At 36.7% G+C, this 11,873-nt stretch overlaps 1 protein-coding gene across 3 annotated transcripts in view; it reads right to left on the bottom strand.

Annotated features, from left to right (window-relative positions):
* SECISBP2L (SECIS binding protein 2 like) overlaps positions 1-2,198 on the bottom strand; it is a 79,681-nt gene extending 77,483 nt beyond the window's left edge. For all 3 annotated transcript variants that reach the window (XM_031955168.1, XM_031955170.1, XM_031955167.1), the window contains exon 1: positions 1,870-2,198. In XM_031955168.1, the coding sequence (XP_031811028.1) occupies positions 1,870-1,923 (54 nt within the window). In that variant the 5' untranslated portion in view covers positions 1,924-2,198. The remainder of the gene's footprint in view (positions 1-1,869) is intronic.
* Positions 2,199-11,873: the final 9,675 nt, after the last annotated feature.

Here is an 11,873-nt window from a genome sequence, read left to right on the forward strand (position 1 = left end):
CTTAGAGAATTAAGGGAAACTCTTTTACATTGAACAAGATCTGATCACAGATAGGTCTACTTAGAGAATTAAGAGAATACTATTAATATTAAGAAAAGAGTCAACTGACTTTTTTTTTAGGTAGAAAGGTAAGTGCCCATATAGAAAACACTTAAGGTAAAATACACACACAATTTACACCAATCTCCAGCCTTAACCAGAAATTATTTCCTCATACACTTCATGTTACAAAAATGACCACGTTCAAATAAATAGCTATGTTAAAAGTTGTTGTTTAAATAGTTAATTGCACTTCCTTTAGGATGAAAGGTACTTTAAGTATACACTAGCACTACTAGTTACTGCTCTGGCATCCTGGTGAATAACCAAAATATTTAACCCTTTCATTAACCTACTCTATAAAGAAGGAAATGGTTCAACAATTTCTTATTTTGTCACCCTTCAAAAAGTCAGCCATCTTTGATAAACACTTCTTTCAGGCTTGAGTTAAACAGGCCACAGAAAATAAGGCAGAGATATTAACAAGGTCAACAGAATATAAAATATATTTGTAATAGCCCTTTTCTATGAATATTCCCTTGTGTAATTCCAGATACACTCTATCAAATCCATTCATATTTTTAAAATCACACGTGTGTATATACACATCTAAAATTGAGAGAAGGGGAGGGAAGGAAGGGAGAGGGGCAAAGAGAAAAGAGGTGGGAAAAGAGGGAGGGAGGAAAGGGGATGGGGAGGGCAAAGAGGAAGAGGGAAGAGAGAAAAAAGAAACGGAGAAGGGGGAGGAAAGGGGAAGGAAGGAGGGAGAGAAGAGAAAGAAAGGGAAAGAGAAGGAGAGGGAAAGGGACAAGAAAAAGAGAAAAAGAAAGAAGAAAACCTGGATCATAGAGTCCCAGGAAGTTGGGAATCCTTTTCTCTATGAACATGGCTCCCCATCCCCAAGATACATTCACAATGCACCTCTCCTCTTCTTTCTCCATCCTACTGCCCATTACCTGATTAAGGCTTTTAGCAAAAGACATACATTGAAAGGAAATGTATCTATCAAATTTGCTTCATGTTAACAGCTCTTGTAGAAGGTTTGGGGGAAAGGAGGCTAAAACATTTGACTGAAATCTTTTTCCTTTTTTTTTTTTTTTTTTTGGCATTTCAATTATTCCTGTCAACCCGTAACACTAATAGCGCTCTAAAACTTATCAAGACTTTGGTATAAAAACAAATCAAACAAACAAAAAGTCCTTTCCAGATTTAAAAAAAGGGGGGGGGGGAGAGGGGAATTGGCATGTTACTTTGGTTCGTTGAATGTCCCTGAACTTTTAAAACCAGTAGGTTTGTTTGGGTTCGGAAGCGTATCCCGCACTGCCTACGTTGCTAGTTCGTGGCTGTTCTCCCCGTCGGGGAGCGTGAGGACGTCACCGAGCAGGAGGTGGACGACAGAACTATCTAAAATACCTGCTAGCACCTGGGTGCAGGTACCCCTAAGACTGACACTTCTTTCTAGGACGCCTCCACTGAAATGCCCTCCTTCTCAAGTGTGCACTCTGGCGACGCATCTGACTGACACTATTTGGGGGAATTAGGGGAACTAAATATGAGACCACTGGTTGGGGGGAGATAGTACCTGGATCACGCAGGTGCCCAAACCCGCCGTCAGACCCAGCTCAGCCAAAGCTAAAATCCTCGGAGTGGGTGACGCAGGGAGCCCCCCACCCTCCGGCCGGCCCGAGCACCAGAGGGACTGCGAACATCAGGGGGGAGGGGGAAGGGGAACTGTCAGACGCGGCCCCGGAACGAGACTTTCTTTCCGCATCCGTGCCGGGCCTCGGGCCTCTGCAGGCTCCGGGGCTCGCCCGGTCCAGCCCCGCGTACCTGGTCCCCGGCGGCGGCGGCGGCAGCGGCGGCGGCGGCGGCGGCTCGGTCCATGGCGCCTCCTACGGGAGCGGGAGCCGCTCTCAGTCAGCGTCGAGAACGACCAGGGCCGCTTCCCCCATGGCCCCCACCCGGGACGTGACCGTGATCCAGGCCCGCCCGCTCCTCGAGATCTACCTCAGACACAGAGTCCGGCTACGCCACTGACCGTGGCGGCAGCTCCCGGAGCTCTCCGAGACGATGGAGGAGGAGGGGGAGGAGGAGATGGGGGGGCTGGGGGGAGGGGAAAACCGTGTAAGGAGGCGGAGGGAAAGAAGCAGCAGAGGGAAGGGCGGGGGGATGGGGGGGAGAGAGAGAGAGAGAGAGATTATCTAGGACGGGAGCCGAGGAGGCTCAAACGATCGCGGAAGACGTTGTCAGCTCCAGAAAGGAGCTGCCTTCTGGGGAAAGAACGGGGCGGGACTCTGGCTGCCGGAGTGACGAAGTTTCTCAGCCAATGATGGCCCTCTCGGCCGAATGCTCAGAACCCTACCTACTGTGGCTATCAGGGTATAAGACTCGCCATGAAAAATGCTATCTAACTCCCGGGAGAGCACTCACGTAGTCTGAGTGAGGACTGAAGTATACTTTGTTCTTTTTCTCTATTTTTTTCTTGCAACATTGCTAATAAGAAAATAACGTTTTGCACGTGTACAATTGATATATTTACTTTGGGGGGGGGGAGGGAAGGTCTAGAGGGAGGGAGAAAATTGAGGCGGAACTGGGGATGGGTGGCTCACATTTGAACATGAATTTATGCCTTGGGCGCTCGTACAGAAAAGCTCTGTGTGGTTGGGGAAGTGGGCCCAAGGTCTTAGTATCTGGGACACTTTGATTCTGCCCTGGAGTACCCTCGAGATCCTCTCCCGTCCCTACTCTGCACCGTAGGAAAGAATAATTTGTTACGGTAATATTGTTGATTGAGTTAATATTTAAAAGACATCCTTTATTAATTTCAACAAACATTAGTTCAGTATCTACTATGTGCCCCACTTAGTTCTTGATTCTGGAGATTTGAAGATGTATCCCCATGGTTTTTACCCTTAAGAAACTTAATGTAATACAGGAATAAAACTTGCAATTCAATTCTACAAACGTTTGTTTATTGGGTACTTACAACGTGCAAGACTAGGTGCGGCTGCTACAGATACAATGTAGCTTTCATGGTACAAAGAAGACGTAAAACATTGAAGATAAACTCGCCACTCCTTTAAAATTTCAGTGACTTTTAGTAAGCTCACTTAAGTTTTGTAAACCTCAGTTTCTTCACTTGGCAAATGAAGAAACTGAACTAGATGTTTTCTCATATTCCTTCTTAATTTAAATTGGTGATCCCGTGATTAGACCCTTGTTAAACTTATTATTAGGGAGGAAATGATATGTATACAAGGGAGAATAAGATAAGGGCAAAAGAGAGGCCCAAAGTTGGAGGAGCAATTTGAAGAGGGAGAGATCACTTTCAATTCATGGAGAAGATGGCATTTGAAGGAAAGAAGGAATCTCAATAGATAAGAAAATTAGAGGGTGGAGTAGTCCATTCTGTGCTTGGAAAGCTATACTGTATATACAGAGACACAAAAAGAGAAGATACAAAATAACAAATAGAAAAAATACTATACTACAAGTTACAACATGACCAAACACATTTGCATTTTTATTGGCAATGCCTATCACTTATTTTAAATTATACTTTTACCTAAACAAATGAAAATACCCTTGAATTTCACAATTATTTTATAATTCCCCATTTGGCCTTGCATTTCCCAAAGCTGACTCTGGTTTCAGTCTGTTGCATAGTAGTTAAAAGACATGCAGATAAATCGATACTAATTCTTCTCTTTGGAAAGATTAATAGAATGCTGAATTTCCTAATTTGTTTTTTCAGGGCTGCCACAAAATTAGACACAACTGATCTTTGGTCATAACATAACTAATCCAATCCAATGCAATCCAATCCACAGTTTATGGAAACATTTTCCTTTTTTAGGAAAAAAAAAAAGTTCAATTGTCCTATTAGGGAATTGAACTAAAGAAATTCTGTAAACTTTTTTGCTACTTTTTATTTCAAAATATAAATATGTGAATAAATTATTGAGTGTAAATGAAAATAGAACTAAAGTTATTATTTTCTCCTTTTTATAACTTATTTACATTTTCATTTGTAGAAGGGAGAAAACTAATTACATTTGCTGCAGATATAAAAAAAGAAAAACAGAATTATAGAGTTGGAAATTACATCAGAAATCTTCTAGTCCAACTCATACCTGAAAATAAATGTTCCCTATAAAGTTCTTAACAAGCAATTATTCAATCTTTTCTTTAATATTTCTAATGGAGGAGTGGGAGAGAGCAACTACTTTACAGAGATCCATCTCACTTTAGGACAGCTCTAATTTTTTAAGAATATATTTCTTGCACAGAGCTAAAAATCTACCTGTCTGTAGCTTCTCAAGTTGGCCCTCATTCTGTTGAGCCCAAGTAAAACAATCTAGTCCCCCTTTCACATGACAGGCCTTCAAATATTTGAAGATAAGTATTGTGTTTCTCTATCCCCTACCCCCTCAACAAGTCTTTTCTTTTCCAGTCTTAATCTCCTGCATTCCTTCAAACACTCCTCTTCTGGAATGATTTCCAGTCCTCTCACTATTGAAGTTGTCCTTTGAATTTACTCCAGGTATCTTCCTAAACATTTGGCAACCAGAATTGAATCTTGCAGATGAGGCTTGGTTATTGCAGAAAACATTGACCTCTCTCATTATAAACATTATACTTCGGTTGACATAACTTAAGTTCCCATTTTTTTTACTACTATATCATACTGTTAGATCAAATTGAACTTATAATCCACTAGACCTCCTTCATAATAAATATTTATTGATTTATTGACAGCAACTATTGCCTAGACATGTCTCTACAATACTGCAATTATACAGTTGATTTCTTGAACCCATGTAGGAATTTTACATTTACCATTATTAAATTTCATTTCACTATACTCTGCCCTTTCTTATAAGCAATCAAGATTTTTTGTTTCCTGACACAGTGACACTATTGTAGCCAATGAGGTTTAACTGAGGTGATTATTGCTAATTGAAAACTTTTCTGATATCTCACCATGAGGACCAGATTATATTGCCTACTATTTTAACTCTGCCTCTCATTTTCCTATTATCTAAAAATTTGATTAAATATAGCACATATCTCTTGATTTGTCGTTGATTTAAATATTGAAGAAAAATAAAACAAGGACAAAAAAAGACTCTTGAGAAAACACACAGCACTAGAAAGCACTCTTTGAATAGGCCATTCAGGAATATCCAAATACATTTAACTTTTCTAAAACCTAGCTTCCATCATTTTATCTTGTCTATATAGATATTATGAGAGAGACTTTCTCTAATGCCTTGCAGAAATCTATATATGTACATTGAATTCCCCTTACTAATCAGTCTAATAAACTTTATGATCTGTTTTTGATGAATCTATGTTAGCTCTTATTTATCATCACTCTCCTTTTTAAGTGTTTATATACCTCTTTAATCTTCTTAAATAATATGTTCCAGAATTTTACCAGGATCACCATAGATTTCTGAATTCTCTTAATTTCATGATATTGGAGGAAATATATATACATGACTAAAGAGAGGTTGTATAGAAAAATATTTATAACAGCATTTTTGTTTTTGCCAAGAGAACAAATGTAGTGCACATCAATTGGGGAAATTTCCATTTACTATATGTTATAACCATCTCTAGAGGAGCTTTTGAGGTCACTCAATACAGCTTTCTACCAAGACATTAGAGCTACTTAATTGGGGACACAGTTAGACCTATACTTTAGGAAAATCATCTTTTTTTTTTTTTTTTTGCAGAATCTATGCTGGGAAAAGGAGAAATAAAGTACAAAGACCAATTATGAAGCTCTTGCAATTGTATAGCTTAGATGTAATGAAAACCTGAATTAGGACATTGGAAATGGGAGAGGGTAGAAGTAGTATGAACAAATTTCTGTCAAATCAGAACACACTTAAAAAAAGTTTTATTGATGTTTTTAATCATTACAGAATAACTTTTCCTATAAGATATATATCAAGCACCACTTTTTTACATGAAGATATTCCCAACTGCTGGTCCTTCCTTTCAAATTAACTTGCATTTAACTATTTTGTATTTATTCTCTTTATATTTATCCTATATCTACTTATATAATGTACTTTTAAAAATTCCCCATTAGAATGTAAGTTGCTTTTGAATAGATTGTTTAATTCTTTATATTTGTGTTCCCAGTATTAATGCAGTGACCAAGACAGTGGGCATTTAATAAATGCTTGTCTATAGATTGTATGATTGATTTACATCAGAGTCCTTTCCTTTCCCACCACCCTCCAGTGTCCTCTCTTATAACAAATTAAATTAATTAATCAACAATATATAATACAAAATATATATTATGTAATATATAAATAATAATATATAAACAATATATAATACAAAAATTATTTTTCTCGTGGTGTGTATTCTAATTTCTCACCTTTATGAGGAAGAAGTTTTATCTAAATTCATAAACATACACATACATGTATATACATATACACGATACATAAATATTTGTATATATAATTCTCCTTTCCTGAGACTTTCATTGTTATTTTTAATTTTTCAGAGTGAAGAAGAAGAAACTTTCTATTACATTAAAACGGATATTTGATGTAACTGACCAGCAATACAAATGGCCATAATAATTCTAAAATAGGACAAGATGTCGGAATGTTTGAACCTATGGAGTAGAAGATTATAAAACACAGAGGGGAAGTAAAAATAAAGGAAGAAATTGTGTCAGTTTTTGTTCATTTGTAAGCAACTGCAAGGAATAGAAGTTTAACAATGAGAGAAATGGATAGATAGATATCCTTTAGCTTTCTAGTTTGAAGATTTCAGTCAAAAGCCTTCCTCTTTGCAGAGCAGGCATTCAAACAAAAGCTTCATATTTATTTAAGATAGGGAAAAAACATGGAAATGAAGCACATAGTGAAGAAACTTTTACTACAAGTTTTGATTGGTTCAACCACTTTAAAAATCAATTTCTATTGCATAATGTTAAAAATTACTGGAGAAGTGGCCAGTACAGATGAGGACCTTGTGGTTAAATATCCTGATGAAAATAATCAAAAGTGTGTGTATATATATATATATATATATATATATATATATATATATTCTGATCAACAATTTTTAATGTGAATGAGACTGGTTTATGCTAGAAAAGGATGTCTTCCAGAACATAAGAAAAAAAAAATTCAATCTGGATTTAAAGTGACTAAGTATTGTGTAAGACTTTTGTTGCTTTGGGCAGGTAGTGCAAAAGTAAGGGAATTTTAAGTTAAAATCTCTCTTATATCTCAAAATCCATGAGCTCCTGAGAGACCCTGCCTGTCAATTTTTTCCAGTTCTTTGGCATGGATGACTAAAACTGTTTTCAAGATCTATTCTCAAATTATTTTAACCTAGCCATTGAAAAATATTGCAAGGACAACACTGTGTTGAAAGCATTACTGATTTTAGATTATGTCCCAGGTCATCTAACTGCACTTGGTTCTTTATATGAGAATGTTAACATGCAAATTTACTGATATGTGGATATCAGCCTACTTATGAAGATTTAAAGAAAAAACAGTTCAATAGTTCAACCCATACTGCAAAAATAAATGACAATAACAATATTTTCATCATATTGTCATTGTAGACATATTTTAGATGCAATATTTAGTTACTTTTAATGTTTAAAATTTTACTTTCTACAATTATTATTTTATTTTATTTTTTGCTGGGGCAATTGGGGTTAAGTGACTTGCCCAGTGTCACACAGCTAGGAAGTGTTAGGTATCTGAAGTAAGATTTGAATTCCGGTCCTACTGACTTCAGGGCTAATGCCACTGAGCTATCTCACTGCCCCTTACAACTATTATTTTATAATAACTTGAAACAGAAATAAACTTTTCTTTATCCTTTGCTCTTATGTTACACTGATAAAGAGATTTTTAAAAATCTTATTTTTAACATTTTTTCATTGCATATTTCCATTGAACTAGATCCAATGACCACATTTTATTTATAGTTTTAAGTGAGAATAGTACAAGTTTAAATGTGATCACTTCATGGAATTATTTGCATTTTTATACGAAGTTTATTTTATTCTTTTATTAACTCATACAAATTTCATGTGCCTCTAAATTCCTGACATCCATCATTATTTATTGTATGGTAATATTTTATATTCCTTTCCCACAATGTTTCTTCAGTCATCCCCTAAAAATTGGGCAATCACTTTATTTCCTATTCTCTGCTAGCACAAAGAGTTGGGGAGTGAGGAATAAGCATTTATATATCACCTACTATTCCAGGCATCATGCCAAATACTTTACAAAAATTACTTGATTTGATCTTCATATCAACCCTGCAGGTTAAATGCTGCTATTATCCTCATTTTAGAGTTGAGGAAACCAAAGCAGACACAAGTTAAATAATTTGCTATGGCTCATAAAGCTAGTATCTGAGGCTTTTTGAACTCAGGCCCTGTGCTCTATCTACTTTGCCTATTATGACTATATGGAAACATACTAAATCTTTGTCTCTCTCTTTGATTTCTTTGAGGTGTATGCTTGTTGGTGGAATTGTTAAGTTGAAGGTTTTTAGGCTAAGCTTTGACATTTCATCTACATTTGGAAAATTGTATAATTTTATTTTTAAAAAACTTACATGTGCTCATTTTATCACATAAACAACTTTTGCTCTTAAGAATATTTTAATTATCATTTACCTGGTTTCTAACCTCTATCTCTTTCCCTCTTTACCCCCCATTCCATTGAATACAGCGTAAGAATGACCTCTCCTTCCCAAAGTCCCGTTGACTTGTGCACATTGCTAGAAAGGGAGACAGTAACTTCCAAAACAAATGAAAAATAGTGAACAGACATTTAAGCAACATACTCAAAGAAATAAAAAGGAAATTGAACCCTCAAATTTAACATTAAATCATAATGCTCAGTTGCTAATTTTCTCTAACTTGATCTTTTTTACACTCTTTCTTCCCTTCTCTAATCCATTCTCTTTGGAAGTATAGTCACACATCAGTTCCCTACTCAAAAACTTTCCATGGTTATTCATTACCAGTCAAATAAAATATAAACTCCTTAGTTTTGAATTCAAAGCCTTCCCCCATCTGGCACCATACTCCCTTTCTCCTTCACTCAGTTGACTTTGAAGCTAAACTATTCAAAGTCCAGAATTAAAAATTCTTATTTTATTTAATAAGTAATGGAGGGCCATTGTCTTTTTGTTAGCCTTTTCAAAGGCCTTTCTCTAGGCTTAGAATGGACTTTCCACCGCATCCATGCCCATCCCCACGTATTGACTCCTTCCCTTATTTCTATTCCCAGGTCATGTGCTTCCTTGAAATCCTTAGTGATTCTTTCACGAAGACAATAGCAGGAAATGAAAAAAGCATATTATGTCTATCAGACAACCTGTATTCCAATTCCCAGGCCTCTATGACCCTGGACAAGCCAATTAATTTCTCTGGGTTTCAGTTTTTTCATCTAGAAAATAAGGGAATTTTGTAAGATGATCTGGAAGTTTCTTAATTCTAAATCCTATATATTCAATTTATAACCTGTTTTATTTGTATATATGCCTCATTTCTCCATTGAAGATTGTAAATTCCTTAAAGAGTTAGAACAATATTTTTCATTTTTTATGCCTCCAGTACTAATGTGATTCAAGAATCAAATTGATATAGGTAATGTAGACACCAGATGATGGTAGTCACCAAAAGTTGGGATTCAGTCACATGAAGAATTCATAATAGCCATTCTCTTTGGCAAAAGGGAAATGGGTTACAGGCAAAATGAAGGGATACAAAAGATGCCAGGAATAGTAAATATGAAATAGAGTTGGGAGAGCTTATGAAAGACAAGTTCTTACCCAGTAGAAAGGGAGGGTCCCATGAGGTTGGGACATGCCCTTAAGCTGGCAGGCTAAATCTTGAAAGGGATTTAGTACCTTAAAAGAGTTAGTTAGCTCTAAGGAGAAGTGGGGTCAGGAGGCATAGTGGAGTTAGGGGAGATACCACATGGCATGAGGAAAGGGGAAGGGGAAAGACACCACAAGGAAAGTGATGTGGCAGACTGACCCAAAGGAAGGCAGCAGCCATGGGATGGGGGCCATAATAGATTTTATTGGGAAAATTAAACCTCAGGGACATGACTGGGATTTCTGACAGGGCATGGCAAAGTGAGACAGCTCGAGACTTCTACAGAGGGTGGGTCTCAGGAGTTTGACATAACTTGGATTTCAGACTGGATGATCTGCCCAAATGGTGGGACCATGGAGCTAAACTGATCTCTATCAGAGCCTTCTTCCTGCTTGCCTCCAGGATCAATTCTTTAGTTTCTCTCTGTCCAACATCCTACTCAGGACCTCATCACCTAGTAACATAAATATTTGACATTTGTTGAACTGCATTACATTTTTTATTTTTTCACTAAGAAAATAATACACCTTTCCTTAGAGGTCAAAAAACATCAGACTTTTTCTACTTCTCTCACTTCACCCCATCCCCTTTTTTTTTTTTTTTTTTTTCCTTTAAAGCAGCAAGATAACTAGTAAAACATGATTCTCAGAGTTAGGATTAAATGGAGCCAGATCTGCCAATATATAACACTTGGTGTTGTTCCATCACCAAATTTCCCTAAGGCTTCCAATCAGTTATACTGACCTGACAACCAGCAGTATCAGTCCCAACTAGGCAAAAATAAGAAAAGGCTCTAAAGATACTATAAAAGTGCCTGCTGTTCTGGATTAGTTTTAAAAAGCAAAAAATAATTCATGAAATGTGTATAAGACAAATATTAGGACATGTCATCCATTTATGTCTTCCTTATCTCTTCAATTGAAATGTTTATTTATATATATAAATGTATATATATTATTTTTCCAGTTACATGTAAAATTTTTACATTTATTGTTAAAACTTTGAGTTCCATATTCTCTCCCTCCCTCCCTCCCTCCCTCCCTCCCTTCCTCTCTACTCCCATCTTTCCTTGAGAAGGCCAATGTAAAGGTGTACAAAGCATTTCCATAAAAATCATGTCACAAAAGAAAATATAGATTCCCCTTCATCTCAAAAAAAAAAAAAAAAACTTAAAAAAATAAAGTTAAAAAAAAGTATGTTTCCATCTGTATTCAGACTCCATCACTTTTTTCTCTGGTATGGATAACATTTTTCATAGTAAGTCCTTTAGATCCTTCGATCATTGTATTGCTGAGAATAGCTAAGTCATTTACAGCTGATAGAGAATATTTGCAGAACACCTTGGGGAAATGTAGGGAATTTTTTTTCCCTAAAAGATTCCTCTTCATCAGTCTTCTTTCTTCCTCATTTACCTCTTTTCTTCTCCCCACCATCTTTTTATCAACCCCCTTGTATCAGCAACCAGAGACTAGAATCTGAATAACTTAATTCTTTCAGCTCCAGAACTCTTGACTTGAAATGCCCAGACTCTGATTAGTTAATACTTCATCGTCCATTATATGGTTCACTATATCAGTCCAGTTGCTCATTGTACTCCCTTCCCATACTCATTAATCACTTTTTGGTCTTCCACATTCCTTCTTGGTTTTCCCCAGCTTCCTCCCTTCACATGCACACACCTCCCTCTAGCAGCCCCTAAAAACTTTCTGATTTTGGAACCAAACTGAACCAGAACTTCCACTGCTACTGGAAATAATATTTCAATCTGTTATTTCTCCCTTGAGTCCGCTCAATTTTATGAACCACAATTTACCTTCCTGGCCACCAGTATTTTATGTGTATCACTTCTCCTTATTAAGATGTAAACTCTTGTAGTCAGATGTCTTTGCATTCCTAGAATTTAGCAGATTATTGGGAACACAATAGGATTGTAGTT

Source organism: Sarcophilus harrisii, chromosome 2 (assembly GCF_902635505.1).
Source record: "Sarcophilus harrisii chromosome 2, mSarHar1.11, whole genome shotgun sequence".
Classification (NCBI taxonomy): domain Eukaryota; kingdom Metazoa; phylum Chordata; class Mammalia; order Dasyuromorphia; family Dasyuridae; genus Sarcophilus; species Sarcophilus harrisii.